The 21,811-nt window shown below is 39.5% G+C and overlaps 1 protein-coding gene across 1 annotated transcript in view; it reads right to left on the reverse strand.

The window, feature by feature from the left end:
• The window catches only part of COPB2 (COPI coat complex subunit beta 2), a 28,762-nt gene extending 12,598 nt beyond the window's left edge, over nt 1-16,164 (reverse strand). The window contains exons 1-10 of the mRNA XM_068545996.1: nt 16,055-16,164; nt 11,763-11,900; nt 8,137-8,223; nt 7,805-7,931; nt 6,787-6,935; nt 4,771-4,917; nt 3,983-4,082; nt 3,186-3,328; nt 2,752-2,951; nt 1,325-1,435 (exon numbers count right to left, since the gene is read on the reverse strand). Of these exons, the coding sequence (XP_068402097.1) occupies nt 1,325-1,435; nt 2,752-2,951; nt 3,186-3,328; nt 3,983-4,082; nt 4,771-4,917; nt 6,787-6,935; nt 7,805-7,931; nt 8,137-8,223; nt 11,763-11,900; nt 16,055-16,057 (1,205 nt within the window). The 5' untranslated portion in view covers nt 16,058-16,164. The remainder of the gene's footprint in view (nt 1-1,324; nt 1,436-2,751; nt 2,952-3,185; nt 3,329-3,982; nt 4,083-4,770; nt 4,918-6,786; nt 6,936-7,804; nt 7,932-8,136; nt 8,224-11,762; nt 11,901-16,054) is intronic.
• Nucleotides 16,165-21,811: the final 5,647 nt, after the last annotated feature.

Here is a 21,811-nt window from a genome sequence, read left to right on the forward strand (position 1 = left end):
TAGTTTCTGCTTTATAACAAAGTGAATCAGCTATATGCATACGTATATCTCCCTATCCCCTCCCTCTTGCATCTCCCTCCCACCCTCCTTATCCCACCCCTTCAGGTGGTTGCAAAGCACCGAGATGATCTCCTTGTGCTATGCAGCTGCTTCCCACTAGTTAACTATTTCACATTTGGTAGTGTATGTCCATGCCACTGTCTCACTTCATCCCAGCTTACCCTTCCCCCTCCCCATGTCCTCAAGTCCACTCTCAACATCTGCATCTTTATTCCTGTCCTGCCCCTAGGTTCGTCAGAACTTTTTTTTTTTTTTTAAAGATTCCATATATGTGTGTTAGCATACGGTATCTGTTTTTCTCTTTCTGACTTACTTCACTTTGTATGATAGATTCTAGGTCCATCCACTACAAATAACTCAATTTCGTTTCTTTTTATGGCTGAGTAATACTCCATTGTATATATGTGCCACATCTTCTTTATCCATTCATCTGTTAATGGACACTTAGGTTGCTTCCATGTCCTGGCTATTGTAAACAGACCGGCAATGGCAGGGCAGGAATAAAGATGCAGACGTAGAGAACTGACTTGAGGACACGGCGGGGAGGGGAAGCTGCGATGAAGTGAGTGAGTAGCACTGACATATATGCACTACCAAATGTAAAATGGATGGCTAGTGGGAAGCAGCTGCATAGCACAGGGAGATCAGCTTGATGCTTTGTGACCACCTAGAGGGGTGGGACAGGGAGGGTGGGAGGGAGGCTCAAGAGGGAGGGGATATGGAGATACATGTATACATATAGCTGATTCACTTTGTTGTACAGTAGAAACCAACACAACATTGTACATCAGTTATATTCCAATAAAGATATTAAAAAAAAAAAAGATTCATTAAGGTTTTCATCAAGATTACATCAGAATCTAGCATCTCTCCCCAGTAGCTCAGAAAAGGGCAGCAGCAGCTCAGGATGCCAGGTCCTGGGGAGGGCCTGCCACGGTCTTGATTTGAGGGCCTACTTTGCCTTCAGCCCATAAGTACCAGGCCCTGCCATGGGCTCCACCAAGGAAATAGGTGCGGGTCCCCGGTTTAATGTGATTATTGTATCAGATTAAGTGAGCCAGCTCAATACTGAACACAGAAAAGGCAGAGGCAGCTCAGGCTGCATAGCTGCCCCTGACCAATCTTCCAATACAGCTCCGGTGAGAACTGTTCTTTAACATGGTGCAGCACAGCCTACACTGAGCCTTGCAAACCTCTTTAATACAGCTACACAAACACCCATTGGCAATCAGGGCAAGCTGGATATGACACAGCCAAAACTTACTCTGAAGAATCGTGGGCCCACGCAAACTCCTGGGCAGATCCAAAGCTCTTGTTTCTCAGTGCCATTGCTGTGTAGATGATATATTCGCCATCACCACACACCACAACAAACCTAGAAATTATAGAACCCAGGGAGGGAAGTACAGAGGACCAATGACATGTAAAAGTTAAGAAACAACGATTCATCTTTATGGTAAAATATTTCTAATAACAAACGTTATTTCAGTTGACTGTTACAAATGAACCTATTATCTTTTAAAGTTATATATTTCTCTGAATATGGAGCTAGACATAAATATTCCACCCAATAAATCAAAAGCAGATTATGAAGAGGGGGTTACAGCTGAAAATGTTACTGCAGTGGCCTCTCTTATAAACAAAGGGTCAGGAAGGTGAGAGGGTGGAGGCACACAGGGGAAGATTCCCCTAATTCGACGAGCATCTGTTGGGCACCAAGATGCCTGGCAGTTTGCTCATTACATTTACACCATAGGAAGGCACTATCTTGTTGCAAGGCTATCTTCATTTTAAAGCTGATCATTCAAATGAATAAAGATATCTTACCCCAGTTTTTAATGACTGTTAAATTTATCAAAATAAACAGGATATTTTAACATTTAAATGTAAGAAAAAAAGAATGTTGCATAGTCAAAATTTTCTCAATAGACATATTGGCTGTTATTAGATGGCCAAAGGTGAAATGTAAAACTTAAGCAAGAAACGTTTTATGATATTAAGGGGAAAAAATGCAATGCGTTCTTAATCTTCATAAAATTTTATTACAAGTAATTATGGATACCATTTACTGAACTAGGCAGCGTACTTGGTTTATATGCTCTGTCTTTTTTAATACTCAGGACAGCATTATAAAATGCCCAGATCTATTGTAAAATAATTTTTAAAACTCACAGGTTTAAACTTATTGTACTAGAAACTCTCCTCTCACAAGATGTTCAGTGCTTTACAAATCTTAAGGGAGAAACAGAGCTGATGATTCAAATTACAGAGAAGAAGCAGAATTATTAGCAGTCCCAAAATTTTTTCAAAAGACAAAGACCTCACAACTCTTCTTCTTAAGAGCAATGAGTCAGCAAATGTTTAGAGAGCACCCACTAAGTCTCAGGATAAGACATGATTCTAGGCCTTGAAGGAGCGTAAGGACATATACCAGCACATTTGAAATAAAGAGTCAACACAAAACTATTCAACTGTTCAAAACTGCGTGGTGGGATAAGGCCAGGAAGGCAACTATGCTTCACCTTGCATGCCAACCCCATCAGCTGGCGTGGCTGCCTGCTGCTGTGTTGAGGATTGTGAGGCCATGGCAAAAGTTCAATGAGGAATGCCCACCAAAGGGCAGGGGTGGGATATGCTGTGGATATGCAAACATACACAGAAGCCCAGAGAGAGATTTTGGTGGTGGCTTACCGCCCATTAGGAGTGTGCTGGATAGTCTGAGGGTATATTTCACAACTGCCCATATCCTTCACTGCCAGTGGCAATCTTTCTCCATCTTTAATTTCAGCATCTCCCATTGCTTTTAGGTTGGCCTGCTGGACTTCTGAATGTTTGGCCCAAATTATCTTTCCATTGGCATCCATGGACATGGCAGGTTCCTCCCGACCAAGCTGGAGGAATGACAAATGACTCTTAGCAATGAAAAGGAAAACAAAATAAAACCACGACAAAATAAACATTTTCTATTTTCATTTAATGGAGGGCTCCTTTCTTCCACTTTAAATCTCCGGTGCTTAATCTCTTGAGCTTAATGACAGAAGTGCCAGTTTAACAAAACTGGTGACTTGGAAGATAACTGCTTCCCCTATGTCCATCTATTCAGAGACAGTGTAATGGGAGATTACCTTCACAATGATGCTCCCTTCATCATAGCCCAAAGCAACGTTGTTGGACCCTCGCAGGCTGGCCACACACCATACCCTCTCCATGCCATAATTCAAGGTGCTCTCAAGGCGATAGGTGCTTGAATGCCAAATACGCACGGTTCCTGAAAAGAACCATGTGAATATGCCCTTTTGATTTGAACATCCAAGAATGAACTGTCAGGTGAACCAGACACATGGAAGTCTTTATATTCAAACAGAACACACTTCCTGGCAGCTTAATTTCTTGATCTATAGTCTGTGATTTTATAAAGCAACATTAATAAATAATAGAAAATTTATAAGAAACTAAAACTAAGAAATGTGATCTTAAGTGTGAAATAATGACAGGATTCCTGGGTACAGTGCCCACTATGTGCCAGATGCTTCCTATACGTGATTTCTTCACATCCTTTCACTGTAATCCTATGAGGCAGATATATCTATTCCCATTTCATAATGTACCCAAACCACACATCTATGAAGTGGCTGAGGCTGAAGCTGACCCCGGGGTTTTAGACTCCAAAGCACAGGCTTTTTCAGCTTTTCTCTAGCACTTCTGGGTGTCCTCTTATTTAAGTAACAGAGTCAAAACACATTAGAATGATGCTGATAATAATGCCCCTTTACTCTTTTATAGCTTAAGTAGTCTACTCTAATAAAAATATCAAAATCCTTTGAAACTTCCAATGAAAATGCAGGGCACTAGCCAGCTTAAATATCCACTTAGTAATGATATTAAACACAGGAAGAAATATTCATTTTCATTTCTAACTTACCATCTTCTGAACCTGTGATTATAATCGGCAGCTCAGGATGAAAACTGGCACAAGACACATTTTGGGCATGTCCCTCCAGTGTCTGTACACATGTTTTATTCTGTAATCAGAACGCAGAAAACACTTTTATTAGTGGCAAACAATAACTCATCCTTAATTTTCCCAGTGCACAGATACATAATAAATAAGAGTGGTTATGACATCTAAACAGTATTCAATAGAGATTTTTGAAATAGAACCATCTTACCGTGTACACATTTTCTCTAATTATTTGATAGTACAGGCAAATGTAAATGTAACTATCACATTTAAAGAAGAAAACACAACACACCCCCGTAAGATGCGGTCTTCATCTAAGTATCATTCCATCAAATTCCTAAGATAATGTTTTTAATATTTTTATCCTGTATTTAAACACAAATTTGAGTATCTCAGTACAACTGGTTTCTAGGCCTCATTTTATTAACTGTTTATTGAAATTTTGATGTGAGAAACAAAAAAATAAAAATTTAACATACTCTGGAGATAAAAAGTGTAGTAACATACCTAGGTTTACAAGAGTCTTTGTGGCAAAATGATTGTACCGTGGTGATGTCCTGACATTTATTCATTTGTCTGCTGGTTTTCAAATACAAATGAAAGTCTGAGACCACAGTTTAGGTGCAAATTCTGATGCCTTAAGTTATTATGCTATAAACAGAGTTCAACAACCCAAGTTTTAACTGTCCTGGAAGAAACAGTAAGAAGCATATCTAACCTATGGCAAGTAAGCTATGAAAACACTGTACCTGATAGTCCCATATCTTCACAAGACGGTCATCTGCACCTGAAATGAGGTACGGTTTGTCGCCCCCACTGTAGTAATCAATGCAGTTCACGCCTTTTTCATGTCCCTCCAGAGTGAAGTTTGGTGACGAGGAGCCCAGCTGCCACACCTTCAGAGAGCAACAGCATCTGCCAGTCAACATGGGGCCTTGCTTCTCAGAAGGCCGCTCCACCACACCCCTGACAGGTCATGTAAGTGCCAAAGCCGGGAGAGGCGCTCAAGGATGCTCATTTTTTCACCCACTTGTTTTTGTTTTTTCTCACCTTCCTTGAATTTCCAGGGGGCAGAATCACTATAGCATTCTCTGAAAAATGCCGATTTCCAGGCTTTATCCCTAGAGATTATGATTCAGTGGATCTACAATGAAGCCCAGGAATCTAGATTTTTTTAACAGACACCCCAGGTGTCTTGACTTTGAGAAACACTGCTTTAAGGGCAGGAAATGACTTCACGAGAGATTTAATATAAAGCTAATGAAAATGGACTTAGTAGGACGTATTAAAAGGAGAAAACCACTGCTTAGTCAAAAAATTAAAAGTATGGAAAAGTAGTCAAATATTGCTACAGCACTGGTATTGAGCTTTACCTTTACAAATATTTATTTTGTATGTCTACTACGTGGGAGGCCCTGTGTGGAGTATAAAGATGTGTAAACAAACTTTACTAGAGCCAAAGATAAGACAATTTTTGTCTTCAAGATATACCTAATTTAGTGAAGAAAGTTTAAAACTAATTTCAAAGTTTCAACCTATGTCAAAAGCAAGGACAATCCAGTGAAAGGAAAAAAAATAAAGTAAGCCGAAGTCCTAAGATATTCAACATATAACATTTAATAATAAATTGCCAGACAAACAGCATATAACATTTTATAAAAGTTAAAGGAAAACTAATAAAAATGTTATATAGATGTTAAGCCTATACATGCAAGCAAAAGTTTATGTAATGTATATTTTAAATCTACACATATAGAAATATTTTAAATATTACAGTGGGAAAAGGTATGTATTTACACTCACTGCAACATGTATTAAGCATCTAGTATAGGCAAGGCACTGTGCTGCTTGCTAACGTGTGTCTGTTTGGGGGAGGGGGTAACACACAGTTCCTGCCCCAAACATCAACATTTCAGGGATAAAAATTTCCGGAGACACGTTCATTATTATTCAACATGAAGGCCATAAGAGAGGCAAAAAGTGATGGAAGGAACGGGATGAAAATGACTGGCTCTGTCTAGAGGTGAAATGAATGTCTGAAGAGAGCTTCTCAGAGTAAATAACTGTGCTAATAAGCCTTGAAAGATGAGTAATTCTCCAGAGGAAAAGAAATCAAAATGGCAGAATAAAGAATACTGCAGGCAGAAGGACCAGCTGAATTAGGTAAGGTTCTGTGAACATTCAGGGCTTCTCCAGAAAATGGTGAGTAGACCAGGGTTACTGCAGATATCTTACAACATTAGCTAAGGCTAGTCTTGGAAACCCTTGTATTCCACACCAAGGCATTTGGACTTTATCTTTAGACTGGGAACTGACAAGATGGAATCCATGTTTTAGAAAGATAACTGGAAGCAGTATGGAGAAATGAAGTAAGAAAAAGAATGCAGGCAGATGACATTTAAATATAAAACAGATTAATAATCAGCAGAAGTCAACAACAAATATACTAAAGGAGAGGAAACAGTGACCTAGAGAAGATACAGGCATTTTCTTATTCTGGGTGTGAAGAGGTTTAAAAAGTCTTACACCATATTGCTTCCACATGGAAAAACACTCCTTCATTAAGAGCACTGAGCTGCCACACTGTTCTTCTCAACAGAGTATGCCCTTCTGGATCAAAATGAGAAGTCCTATTTTGCTTCAAAATGAGCTTTTGAGAGAAACTTCTCAGACAGGAATAACTTTCTGGGCAGCCAGTAGTAAAATACCTGACACAACTATATTTCACCAACAATCATAACTGACACCAACAGTGGACATCCTACCTTGATAGTCCTGTCCAAAGAAGCACTGGCAAACTGATTGTTATCTTTGGGGTTGATCACAATCTGCATAACATAATGGGTGTGTCCTTCAAACACTTGTGAGCAAGACCATTTTTTATCCCAGTCCCAGAGTTTAATAAGCATGTCATCTAGACCAAAAGAAAGTCTTCAGTTAGTTGCAATTTCTATTTCTTTCATTCAGAACTAAGGTGCAGAGTCTCTGTGCCCTTTAAGGCAGCAAATCTAACACAAATCATATATTCCATGACTTAAAGAAACACAATCGGAATTGAACAGATTTTTCAAAATGCTTATTTATTCTAAGAATAAATTTAACTCTCTAAAGAGTGGAGATAAAAGAGAGAGATTACTAATAGCAAATATACAAATTTCATGGAAAAATATTTAAGACAGACTCAATGGGCTTTACAGAATGATGAAAGAGGAACAAGTTTGATTAGAGTCTAAGTATGAATGAATAATGATGGCAATGACTATTTCAGAAATAAGCATTTCTCTTTTAATACAAGATTGGTTAAAAAAAAGTTTTGAGTTACTTCTCAATCTCTAAATTAAAAATGTTTCAAAGAGCTATTACCAGTTCAGTGCAACTGGTTTTAAATGCCTTCCAAAAGCTCCACTGTTTTATACATAATACCAAGGACCAAACTAGTCTGAGTATAAAGATAAAATTGACTAGGGTATATGGCAATCTGCCAAAAACTCACTCAATCAGCATGTAAATTAGCTTTCTGTTCAGTAGACGTTTCAGCATCTAGACCTTCAGGTCTTCCCTGACGGGAACTGGAGCAACTGCTATACAAATCCTAAGTAGAGCTGATATTCATTAAAATACAAAAGTAAGCAGCACTGATAGAACGTTAATGGATTTAAATCGTTTAAAGGCTGCTTGGAATTAGAACTCTGCTTGTAACAGCAGTAAAAGAATTGCATGTCTCACTGAATGAAAATGAATTACTCAAAGAGACGCACATGACCAAAAGGGGTCATCTCTTACCGCTGCTAGTTAGAATGAAAGGCTGGGTTGGATGAACAGCAATACAGCGAATGTAGTCTGAATGAGCTTCAAACATATGAACTCTCTCCAGAGTGTTGTAGTTGAACACTCTAATCTGCATGTCATCCTAGAAATGGAAAGTTTAACACCATCATTACTGTTATGAAGTAAACTGCACAAAAAAGTATATTATAGGCTCAGGGTATAAAGCCCAGGTTCCAAAACAAGGCACTAATTAACAAAACAAAGCAAGAGTCAAAGCTCTGCGACTCGCTGCCAAAGCAGCCACTGACAGGTTCAGAGATGGGTTAGAAGCGCAAGGAATTACTTACCGCCCCCGTCACAGCCCAATTCTTCCTTGCAACAAACTTGGCAGCTCGAACAGGAAGATCACATACTTCAAATGTTTTCACCAGTGTCTTAAAAAATTCACAAGAATATACACTTTGAGTCATGAGATAACTGAAAAATCTATCCTGTTATATTTAAAACATCCGATTTTTTAGATCACTACTAATCACAAAATGTTCTCAGGCTAAAATATAAAAGTGCAACAGTCAAATGAAAAAAATAGACCAAAGATCTTTTCTTTAACAGATTCAAAGTGCAAATACTTATAAATGATAAAAGAAAGCAAATGTCAACAAGATGAAGTTCCCCATCCTCTGTGCTCCAGCCCTTTCCTACTTCTCTAGCTTCATCCTTGGCTACTCCCAGTGCCTTACCTTTGCTCATGTTCCCTCCGCCTGAAAACCCACCCAGAGGACCTTATACTCCACTTTCACAACATAGCACCTTCATAATTACGTGTTTAATGTCAATCTTTCCTGCTAAGCCCCCTGAGGGCAGGAATCTTGTTCACCACTGTATACCTAGAGCCTAGAACAGCGGCTGAAAAACAATGAATGTGTAATAAGTATTTGTTGAATGAATTAGCCCCTAGTTTTCTTCTTTTAAAAATTAAACCCATAAACTCATAAAATAAACTTATAAACAAGATATAATTCTTTTGTACACTTCAGCAATATGCTTCCATACAGATGCCATTTCCTTTTAGTGAAGTATGAGCACAGAGTGATTTAGATGTCCCTTAAAGCTGCTCAGAATAGAATTATATACACAGGATAAAGGTGGAAAACTAGGAGACCCTGCTAGAAAGAGCAGGGACGAATGCATCTCTTTGTCCTCCCACTTTGATGCCTTGTTCTTTAAAATTCTGCAAATCAAACTATCACTTTTCAATCTCTCTCTCTGTACGAGAGAATAATGAAAAGAGCATATTCTGATTGATTAACCATGTGCACCAAATTTAAAAATAGGGACTGGTTCATAAGAACTGTTGAGCCCACTCTGGCTTCCTGAGCAAGACTTCAAAGATTCTTCAGTCAAAGGCTGAATAAGTGGGGACATAAGCTCCAACCTGCACAACCACTCCCAGCTGACAGTGATACAGACACTGCAAACAGGTAGAACATGCAACCTATAAGATGACAGACAAATCCACAAAAGCTCGTGAGGAGCCAACAAACTCAGGGATCTGCTGAGCAATAAAAAATAAAGCAGCTACAGAACTAACAGTCATGTTTCAGGTCCACGTTAAGTGCTGTGGCTGATACAAATGACCTAAGGGATGGTCTTCCCATTCCATAAGCTAAACAAGCTAAACAGGAGGAAACGCTACACACTCAACATGTAAACCACCAGCGAAATGTAAGAAAATAAAGAAACACTTGTATGGTGCCTTATAGGTCTCGTACACAATTTTATCAATTTGATTTAATCCTTCTGACAATCCTGCGAAGTAAAGAAGGCAACATATCATCTTCATTTAGGTAAGTAAACTGAGCCTCAACGTGGTTCAAAGGCTTGCCCACATCATTTAATTAGCAGGGAAACTATGCAGCAGTTCCCCACTAGCTATCTATTTTACATTTGGTAGCGTATATATGTCCATGCTACTCTCTCACTTCGTCCCAGCTTACCCTTCCCCCTCCCCGTGTCCTCAAGTCCATTCTCCATATCTGTGTCTTTATTCCTGCCCTGCCACTAGGTTCATCAGCACCAGTTTTTTAGCTTCCATATACATGCGTTAGCATACGGTATTTGTTTTTCTCTTTCTGACTTACTTCACTCTATACGACAGACTCTAGGTCCATCCACCTCACTACAAATAACTCAGTGTCATTCCTTTTCATGACTGAGAAATATTCTGTTGTATATATAACATACTGATTTTTTAACTGCTGCACCCATCAACTCGAAGAGTATAATATCTCCATATCGGAAATTCAAGTACATTTGAATTTACTTGCAAAAACCATTTTGGCTCTTTCAAGAATTTTGCTCTCAATACATGAGTGGCAAGTAACTTCTGTTGGTGATAAAAAGAGGAGGAAAAGCAGGGAGAACCAAAAACAGATCAACCATTCAACAAAAACTTACTGAGTATCTACTATGAGCCTGTCTGCCAGGTACCCACTTGGAATAACAATGGGAATTAACACTAGGATAATCCCTGTCCTCAGAGAACCTCCATTTTTGAAGGAAAGAAGGAAATGAAACAAAAAATTACCAATGAGATGAATTATGAAACGGGAAGTAGATGGCCCTGCAGAAGGGCACAGAAGGGTACAAAAAGAAAAACGAAGCAAAGTAGATGACCCAGATAAAGCAGAGTTATGTTACAGTAAAGCCTGGAGAAAGATAAGGGAAGTACACCCGGGCTTTAGAGCACAACTATAGTGAAATGACAGAGCTGAGAAATGGTTAAATGGAGCTGACAGAGGGGACTCCAGGGAGCATTAGGAAGCACGGTGTGGGTGGAGCAGGTACCAGTATATCTGCTAAGCATAAAATCTGAAAGGTTTTAAACACATGGAGAGAGTAGATCCTCCCCCCCACCCCACCCACACAAAAGCAGTTAACAAGCATACTCTCCGCATCAAGGCAAAAGGAATTCACAAGATAAAGATCTGAAGTCACAGGACAGAAATTCTGAATTAGTGATATACTGTTAAAAGGAAAGTTTATTATTCACTAGTTCAACAAATAATTAATGAGCACTTACTGTGTGTCAGGTAATGTCATAGGCACTGGGATACAGCAGAGAACAAAGTGTTAATGTGAATAAAATGTCACTGGTGGCACTTGGCTGAGTGTGTAGTCCTTACTGTTTCATTAGAGTGATATAAGCTGTAAGGGTGTTTTTAGGTTTACTCCTGAACTTGGTTCCCCAAGGCCTATTTTTGCCATCTTAAGTCCCTCAAATGTGAATTTTATCTGGATTTTAAGAACTTAATCTTGGATCTTGGGGATAATTACTGTATAAATAGACTCAAAACTGTATGGTATGTTCTGTACTTTAAAAGAAAAAGATTAAGGATGGCCAACAAAGACCGGAAAAGGTAAGACAAACTAAGCTGACCTATTATTTACTCAGATGAAAGCATTTAAGGCAGATAATCTGTAAAAGGCACATTCTCATGTGTAATGAAAAGCTGACTACAAATCTCTCTCTGATATAATCTATAATTTGTATGGCTGACTGAAAGTTACCTGCATCATGCATTACAGTGAGCACTTGGGGAAAATTTAACAAAAGTAAAAATCCCATTCTTAAAATTGTTAGAATACTCACTGAATGGAAAATTAAGTACCATTAAATACTTTCATCTAGAGCAAGTGATCTTATATTGGTGTCAGTTTCCTTAATTTCAAAGTAGAGCTAATACTACCTATCTCAGAACTTAACACTTAAATATTGGATATAATGAGCCCAGAACAGTTTCTCCCACAAGCTCTACCCTCATAAATGTTAGTTTATCTTTATTAAAAATACTTTGTACCAATTTATTTAAGAAAGCAGTACGCATATACTACTGAACTCTGTTATATTTCTTCTCTTTCATTATAAACAGATTAAGATAGTATTTCTAATAAAGTCTTTAAAAATTCCTACCTGTGTTTCATGATTCCAAACGCACACACTACCATTGTAAAGACTCGCCAACATCCACGGCTCCGTAGGATGCAAATCCACACTCTTAACTCGATCAGATCGAGCAGTTAGCTTTCTCTTGATATCGAGTCGCAGAGGCTAAGGACAAACATAAAAAACAAACAAACATTAAATTGCTATGCCAAATAAAACATGCTTGAGATCTTAACTAAAAACAGTGCATTAACATGCTACAAAACAATTCAGTTTTTACTTTGCTAAATTACAGACACAGTTTGAAGTCTAAAGCACCTACTTATTCACTCATATATACAAAAAATATGAGTATTTAAAAATTTTTAATTTGTAGCAGCACTTGTCAAACTTTTTGGTCTTAGGACACCTTCACAGTCTTAATTTTTGAGGACACTAAAAAGCTTCTTTTTAGGTAGATTATATTTATTAATATTTACGTTAAAAATTAAAGCTGAGATGTTAAAATATTTGTGTATTATTTCATTTTCAAAAATGAACTAAACCCATTACATGTTAATGTAAGTAAGATATTGTTATGAAAACTAACTATAGTTTCAAAAGAAATTTAGTGAGAAGAGTAGCAATGTTTCACATTTTTGCAAAACTCTTTAAATTCTGACTTAATAGAAGACAGTTGTTTTCCCATATCTGCTTCGGCCGTCAATATGTTGTGATATATTGTTTTGGTTGATGTATACGAAAAAAACCCCAAAAAACAAAACACAAAAACCTGGCTCACAGATATTGAGAACAGATTGGTAATTCCCAGAGGTGGAATGTGGAAGGGGGAGAAATGGGTGAAGGGGGTCAAAGGGTACAAACTTCCAGTTATAAAATAAGTAGGTCATGGAGATGCAATGTACAGCACAGTAGTTAATAATACAGTGATGCATATTTGACAGTTGCTAAGAGAGTAGATCTTAAACGTTTTCATTGCAAGAAAAAACACATTTTTGTAACTATGTATGGTGACAGGTGTTTAGACTTATTGTGGTGATTGTTTCACAATATACACAAACATCAAATCATTATATTGGACACCTAAAACTAATATAACGTCATATGTCAATTATACCTCAATTATGTTTTTAAAAAATTGAGTTCTTCAGAGAAAAGTATTAAATTTATTTTGGCAATAATATTAGTAAATGCTAGGCAATGTAATGTGGGATCAATAGGGGTTATATCCATGTCCATGAAGGGCTTTGGAGCCAAATGGGAATGTTCATAATGTTTTAATGTATTTAAGTTACAAGAACCAAATGGAAATTACAATTTTAAACCGAAGCTAAAATACTCTCTTGAGTCATAAAATACTAATAGTTTAAAACAGCCTTTTTCAACCTGGATTCCTCATCTAAACCACAGAAAGATAATGATCTGAATAACTACTTTCTCAATTCTCCCAAGGATACCTTTCTAGGAGAAAAGTTAATTCATTATATACAATGATGGCTTAGGGCAGTAATCTCAATTCTCTCTTGGAAGCAGATCTGAGGAAGACTGATTTAAAATATGTTTCTCCTTCAACAGGTTTTACACACAACCTAAAAGTTTACTTGGCAAGTTGAGTTATCATCAAATTTTTATTTTTGCGATCTTCCGTGATGATCATGAATGGGACAGAAATTTAACGTTACTTTTCTACACAAATGAAGACTGCTAGATAATTTCCGCAGAGATAATTTCCTGAGAAAAAGCAAACACCTCACAAGGCTTTTATTCATCGTTTTGGATCTCTATCAAATCTGGGTCACTGACTACTTCGAACCTTGTTCTGACTTCTATACAGGCCTCCCTCACTTTTGGCAACAACTTATACCTCTTACTTTCCTTTAAAAGATCCGAGTTCTCTGGCTCTTCTCTACAATAGCCACAAAAATGTTTCCACTGTCTTACCTTCTTCTCCATCTCAAACTTGCTACTTTCAAACCATCATCTTCACATACCTTGCTGAAGCAGGACCTCTTACTTCACCCATTTCTGAATTTTGTCCCATTAATTATCATCACAAATGTTAACTCTTTTTTTCTGGTCTCTTCAGAGTCAGCAAACATGATGTGTCTATTACATGCCAGGAACCACGGTGGAGGCTTTTTCCTCTAGTAAATGAGGAAACTGTACACTTATAAACTCTGTATATTTTACCATTAAAAATGTTTTAAATGCTTGATTACTGAGTAAAAGTGATGCTTCAGGAAGGTGGTCCAGGGGACTGAGCAACCCCAGTATAACTCTACGTACCCCCAATGGACAATCTCAGTTTAAAAAGCACAGCCAAGAGCTCCTGCTATATTTCTCCCAAGATTTTAGTGCCTACTTTGAATGAGACATGGTACTAGGCACTGTGGAATACCAAAATGAGTAAGGTACTCATACTGCAGCCTTAACGCTAAATGTCTCCTTATATCTCCCAAAAGCTGGATGCATTTAGGACTCAGCTTAAATGCTACTGCCACTACCACGATCTTTCAGATTACCCTACCAGAAGTACCCTTTCCTACGGGATCCTACAGGTTTTAATTTTAACATTTAACATTTGTGCACATGTCTGTTTTTGCTTTCTAGAGTAGATGCTCCTTAAGGGCAGGGTCACTGCTTATTCATGTGTTTATCTCCACAGCATCTTATATATTCGGGTATAGGGGTTTAAGTACAGACAGTATAATCGAGGTCTAAAGAATCATGATGGACTCAAACTTCAGTTCCACTACTCATTTCAAAAGTACAACAGTGGGTAAGTTTACTTAACTTCTCTCAGGTTTGAAAAATGTAAAACCATTGACTATTATCTACCATTTAGTATAATGAGAATTAAATTCAGTGTTAAACAGTTAGTACAGTGCCTGGCCTATTGTAACCACTCCATAAGCATTTATAACTCACTCTCTCGGCTGTTGTGAAAATTAGGAGGCAAATGTTTAGCAAAATCCATGGCACATAGTAAACACTCTATGGTAAATGAGTGAATAAATAAATTCACATTTTATAGTTATATAAAAGATTTTAAATGTGTTAAAGAATGAAATATGTAATTATAAAAATACTCTTAAACATTGCAAAAGAAAACTAAATTAGGCAGATGCAAGGGCTGTTTCCAAAAATGTCCAGTGCTGAAAGCACAGCACACCCCAGAGCGGGTCGTTGGTAATACGAGGTGGCATAATTAAGTGACTTGAGTACTGTTCAGAGGCTCTTAACCTGGGGACCCAAGAAAGTTCATGGATGAGGATTGGGGGGGGGGCGGTATCTGTGAATGAACCCACTAAAATTTTATGCAATGCTGTGTTTCTCTCTGCATTTTTCTGGAAGTATCCATAATGTTCACAAGTTTCCCCGGGGAATCAACTTCTGTTGTAGTTAAAACTCTGCAGCAATGAGCCTTAAACGAACTTGATTTTAAGTTTTTATTTATTTTTTTCCTTTAACTGCAAGGTGAGGAACTTGGACTTATTAATCCCTACGGTCTTCAAGCTCCAAAATCCTTTAACCTGTGCTTCCTAACAAGTGAAAAAAAGCAGGAAAATGTTTAAATACAAAATATTGAATTTCTTACATCTTTTTGGAAAGAAATTCTCACACTATCGTACTGTTTTTCTTATTATAACTCTTTTTGTGCAAAAGTATTTTAGAGCATATTTGGGGGTGATAATAAAAAATGCTGTCATGACTGTCATCTTTATCAGCCACTATATTTGCAAATGCAGAAAAGCACGCCAACCAGTTTTATAAACAACTCCCCAACTCTTCGTTTCTCCCTAGAAACTTAAGCTGGGGTCCCAAAGCATCTGAAATTCCACTCTTGACTCTCTATGCGTTTTATTTACTTTTTTGGGGGGAGGGGGGCTTGCCTGTTTAAGTTCGTAGTTTGCGGTCAGCACATACTATACCAGAACAAGCCCAACATGAGTGCAAAATCAGCTGTCGCCGTTTTAAAGGCACAATGAGGCAGTTTCATCAAAACCTTCTACGGAGTTCAACGTTTTCGGTCTCTTCTATTTCCCTACACCAAGGATCCCGCTGCAGACCGCAGGACCTCTGGCAAACGCCGTAAGCACCGGAGGAGTCAGGGACCCCTCAATTCCAGGGACTGCCTCCTCAAACCACCCACCGCCTCCTCCCTCCCAGAGTTCAAACTGGACCAGGACCCGCAAGGCCTGAGGCGGCGGCCGCAGCGGGAGCCCAGGCCGCTGCTGACTACGGTCCTCAGGCCAGGAGCCCCAGAAATTGGCCTTGGCCACAGGGGCCCCACTCCCTCCTGCAGGGCCTGGACCTACCATGGCTCCGTTGGTCCGAGCCCGGGCGCCTTTACTCGGTGCCGACGAAGCAGTCCGGGAGAGACCCACCGACCCGCTGACCGGCCGACTGCTTGACGTGGAACTTCCGGGAGGAGTTCTCGCGATAGAACTCGAGTCCAGGGCCCGAGCGCCTGCGCAAACGCGGCGCGGGGGGCGCTGACGTTTCCCAAGCCCCGCCCCAATTTCCAAGGCAACAAGGCCTCCTAAATGGCCTCGAGCCTACCTGGCGCTACTGGGGAAGGGGGGTGAGGGGGTGTGTGGCGTCCACTACCCGCTGCAGTGTCCTGGGGCTGCTGAGCGGTTACGAGAATCAGAAAACCGCGAGTTAAATGAGATGAGAAAAAGCGAAATGCTTCATCCGAATGCTAACGTCCGGAGAAACTCCCCTATGGTGGAGTTGTGTCGCAGGGGCTGAGAAGCGTTGTGAGGCTTCCTCTGATTCTGGCTCTGAGGAGAGGGCGGGGAAGAGAAGGGAAGGCGAAGCTAGGCTCTAAGCCCACTGTACCCTGGTGGGCCTGAGAACGAGGCCCAGAGAGTCCTCTGCGGGGCCTGCTCGGGGCCCTGATTGAGGCTGGAAAGATGTAGGCCGGTTTCTGGGCTGAGCTTCAGGCATCGGTGGTCGGAGGGCTGCCAAGAGCCTTCAGCTCTGGAGCTCCCCAGGAGATGGGAGTATCCGACCCTGCAGGATCTCCTTCTATTGAGCGTCGACCGCGTTGTTCATTCATTTATAACTATTTATTGATCTTCGGCTGTGTGCCAGAATACTTTCCTCTCAAATCTTCACATCGAATCTGAATTATCTCCATTTTACTGATGAAGAAACTAAGGCTCAAAGAAGTTAAGGGTCCCCGCCAAGGCCACACAGTAAATGGTAGAGTCAGGATTTGATACCAGACTGCTAAGTCCTCCAAGTCCTGTGCTCTTTCTAATACACCAAAGTATATCTTCATTAAGGTAGTTGAACTCTAGAATAAGGACCTGAGCCATAGCGGTTGCAAAGTAAAGTGCTAGAGCTTTTGCCTACCCGCACCCTCTTCCCGCCTTTTTTTTTCTTTTTTTTTAAAATTTTGTTTATTTTTGGCTCCGTTGGATCTTCGTTGCTGCACCCTGGCTTTCTCTAGTTGCGGCGAGCGGGGGCTACTCTTCGTTGCGGTGCACGGTCTTCTCACTGTGGCGGCTTCTCTTGTTGTGGAGCACAGGCTCTAGGCACGCGGGCTTCAGTAGTTGTGGCATGCGGGCTTCAGTAGTTGTGGCTTACGGGCTCTAGAGCGCAGGCTCAGTAGTTGTGGCCCACGGGCTTAGTTGCTCCGCGGCATGTGGGATCTTCCTGGACCAGGGCTCGAACCCGTGTCCTATTGGCAGGCGGATCCTTAACCACTGCGCCATCAGGGAAATCCCTTCCCGCTGTTTAAAATACATTTATTTATTTTAAAATTTTATTTTATTTTTTAAACACCGTGGGCCAAGTAACACTTGCCCTTTTGCTACATATAAACGTGTACCTCAGGCCTGAGAGTAGCCTTGGGGACTTTTTAGACCTCTAGATTATCAGAAAGGAAAAAAAAAAAAAAAAAAAGAAGTGTGTGTGTATGTGTGTGTGTGTGTGGAAAGTAATATTCAGAGGGAGACATATGGACTCTGCATCAGGTAATTTGCCTTTAGCAGGAGCTTTGTTGCCAGTGTGACCTCTTTGTGGGTCTTAGTTTTCCTCATCTTAAAAAAAAAAATCTTTGTACACCGCTAGGCACCCAAGATGCTGAGCCCCGAAGTTTCACACTCACTTTGACTATATATTTTCTCATTTTTTTCCATGGCAGTTAACCAACATTAAGTTCTGGAGTTGTGCATTATAAATTCATTCTTCTTTCAGACATTACATAATGAATTTGTACTGTATCCAAAGCACTATACCAGGTGCTGCCTGAAGATTATACCTATAAAAATTTAGTCTTGGATTTGGGTTGAAAGAAATTTCACTTTAAAGAAATACGATTCTCAAATATGAACTAATACATAAAATAACATTCAATATATGTGTGTATATTCCTGTGTGTTCAACTGTGGGTTTAAAATAAAATCTTTTGTTTACTCTTCAGTTTAGAGAAGACTAGAAAGTAGAAAAATAACTCTGGGAAAGAAAAGAAATATGGACAAGCTTAGCAAATTGGGAAAGGGTTTCCCAAGAGTTTGAGTGCAATTGATCAACAGATCTTAAAGTCTTACCTGGTCAGTTTCTAGGATGACTGTTTCAACCCTGCCTTTTTGCTGCTGCTGGGAGAATTCCAAGTGGAAGTTCAGCCAGCAGTGTCTCTGTCAGTACTCTACCTACACCCTTCCCTCCCTATTCTATTCCCACCCTTTCATGAGAAGTTGAGGAAGTGAAAATAATTCCTTGAGGAAAAGTCTAGTTGGTATTTTTAAAATATATACATGTCTCATCACTTAGCAAAGTGATGAGTAGGAGAATGAATAAGAACCTAGTTTCTCCCTTCAAAAGGGTTACAATTTATAAGAAGTACCAATAAAATACTCAAGATAAAATATCCAGCTGGGGAGATAATTTTCATAAAGGAGGCAGAATTTGAGGTGGACCTTTGGACCACAAAAATCCAGTTTGTTTGGAAAATGGTATTCATTTAGAATGGCAGTGAGGGAGAAGGCTGGAAAGGAAGGATGGGGCTAAAATCTGAAAATTTACTTAAATAGGGAGGAATTGGGCTTTGATTCAATAAGCACTCGGGAACAATTAAGCCAGAAAAAAAAAAACGTGTTCATATATGCACTCTATAAGATTTATCTTTTTTTGATGAGTATGAAGAAATGGATTGGAACAGTGAGATACTATACAAGTTTGGAGGAAGTGGGTGAGGAAATAATAATATTGAATAGATTTCACTGAGTGCCCAATTTTGTACCCAGCATTGAAATATGCACTTTGCATACTGTAATTCATATAGTAATACTGAAAGATAGCCATTATTTTCTTCAACTTAGAGATGAAACACTGAGGCCCAAATGAGTTGAGTAATATGCTCCATGCCACGCTGCTCAAGAGTTGGTGACATACTTGAGATCTGAACCCAAGTTTATCTCCAAAATGAATGCTCTTGTTACTGGACTGTGAGTTCTTCCTTTCTCACTAAGAAGCTAGAATCAACAGGGTACACAAATAATTTGCATTTGTTTTGTGAGTTAGGGAATTGGGAGGCATCCTAATGCTCATGTTTTGAAAATAGTGAACCCAGAGGAATATCTTTAATTAGAGGAAGAAGTGGAGCCAGTAAATGACACAGTAAAGGAACAATTAGAATAAGACAGCAAGGAAAACTGTATGCCACAGAAGGGAAGGGAGGTAGAATATAATAGGGTGACTAGCAGTCTAGATGGCTTTAGAGAACTTAAGAAAACTTGGTATTTGGAGAAAAAAAAAAACAAACTATTGTCAGTGAATTAGATTATTACGAGGACACTAGTAGCCTTAAAAATATTTTTTTTTTCAGTTGAGTAATGCTAGGGGAAGCAGGTTTGCAAGGGATTAAGAAAGGATTGGATGATAAAGAAGTGGAAGTGGTGGGTATAAACTATTTTACCTAAAGTTTAGTCATGAAAAGACAAATGTTGATGTCTCACTGAAAGTGGATTGATTGTGCCTATATTTGGGGTATAGTTGACGTTAATTACTTCATGATGACACTGCACATGGATGCATGCAACTAAATGGACCTTTACAGTATGAGTTAGGAACTAGCCAGACAAACGTCAAGAGGGTATATGTAGGGCATTTTAAGTGGAGAGACTTGAGAGTTCGATTTTTCCAGAGAACTAGAAGTCGTTTGGCATGCTTGGACCAGAGAGTAAGAAGGGGGAGGAGTGAGAAATGGGACTAGAAAGATAGAAGACGCTCAGATCCTTGAAAGTCCATGATTGCCAGTTTAAGAAGTCTGGACTTTACCCTGAAGGATCTAGGGAAGCACTGAAGAATGTTAAGTAGGGTAATCTTCATGCTCTATTACTGATTCATCATTGCATGTCAGTTACTTTCCCTATTAAAGGAAATGTTAAGGTTCTCAGCTGGATTTCTGCATGAAGTGAATGAAAGTGGGAGTCTTGACCACATAATCACATACTAACCAGCAGGAGACCGAATTGAATTGGAGAACCACTGAGTTGTCTTCCAAGAAGAATGAAGCTTAATAAGGTTGCCTGACAGAGGCAAAGCTTTGATGGATTGCAAAAGCACTGATCAACTACAATGTGCTGTACACTTTGTATGATTACCTTCTCAGAATTTAAAATCTGTTAAATTTACTCCATGTGAGTTTGACGTGGGATTTGGGATAGAGGGAATGTTCACTTTTGTTTACTTGAAAGTGTAAATATCCAGATTGTTAGTCATGTTTTTGACACGAGTATACTTTTACCTTCTTAAAAATGGCATTGACTCTATGTCTTTTTAATAAACGTATTTAGAGGAGGCAGGGTTTAAAGTGAGCTTTGAATGAATGAAGGCAGTGATTTCATTGGTAGGAATTGCTAGACATTGTAAATATGGCAGCAGAGTTTTGGGACTTGGTCATTTAGTGACCTCCATAATGGTCCACACCCTGGACATTCTATATCCAGTTCTTCACATGTGGAGTGCTAAGACAACCTGTGGTTAAGTCATGTCTAGCAGGTTCTGGAGACTTCTTTGACTCAGGGTTGTCTTGTGGAATGAACTCTCTGGGTCTCAGTTTCATTACTTACAAAATAATGTTGGAAAAATGAACTCTAAGGTCCCTTTCTACTCCAAGTTTCTTTAGAATTTTGAGTCTGTGATTCTATATTCTTGTCAAATGAAATGGGCAAAGGGAGTGGCTGCAGGATATATTAGACTTTTTTTACTTCATTCATGTGCCAGTGAAGTAGTTCTTCCTGCATATTTTACAGTATGCATTGCTCTTTTTCTCAGGAAGCCACCTTAAATCAGCAAGTGTTTGTTGAGGCTTTATTATGCTTGAAACAATGCTGTATAAACTTGAGGGTCCTGGGGCTCAGGGCAAGGAGCCTGGTGGGTGTGAGGGGACCAGGAGCAGAGGCCCAAGTGTGCATGGTATGCAGAGGTCCTGGGGGGACATTCTCTGACAACCAATGCTTAACTGTCTTTCCAGAGAAAAGACTTTACAAAGTTTTATATAAGCACATTGAGAGGTTTAGAGCAATTATGTTTCCTTAAGAATTATGTGCTTGTAAATGATAGTGTTACATATAAATAAATGAATAATAATGACAAATAGCCTGGATATCTGGCATATAGCAGTTACCTTTAAATTAATTGAAAAAAATTTAATGTAAAAGTGAAATATCTGGAGTGACAAGGCACTGCACAGTATAATTTTGATCAAATTGCCTTATTCCACTGTCTTCTAAAGAGTTTGTCAGCTCAAGTTGATCTAAGGGCATGACTGAATTTGAATTCAAATGTAGTTCAAGCTCCAAGTTTTAAAAATGAAGGCCTTGGGCTTCCCTGGTGGCGCAGTGGTTGGGAGTCTGCCTGCCAATGCAGAGGATACGGGTTCGAGCCCTGGTCTGGGAAGATCCCACGTGCCGCGGAGCAACTGGGCCCGTGAGCCACAATTACTGAGCCTGCGCGTCTGGAGCCTGTGCTCCGCAACAAGAGAGGCCACGATAATGAGAGGCCCGCGCACCGCGATGAAGAATGGCCCCCACTTGCCGCAACTGGAGAGAGCCCTCGCA

This window comes from Eschrichtius robustus, chromosome 6 (assembly GCF_028021215.1).
Source record: "Eschrichtius robustus isolate mEscRob2 chromosome 6, mEscRob2.pri, whole genome shotgun sequence".
In the NCBI taxonomy this organism is placed as follows: Eukaryota; Metazoa; Chordata; class Mammalia; order Artiodactyla; family Eschrichtiidae; genus Eschrichtius; species Eschrichtius robustus.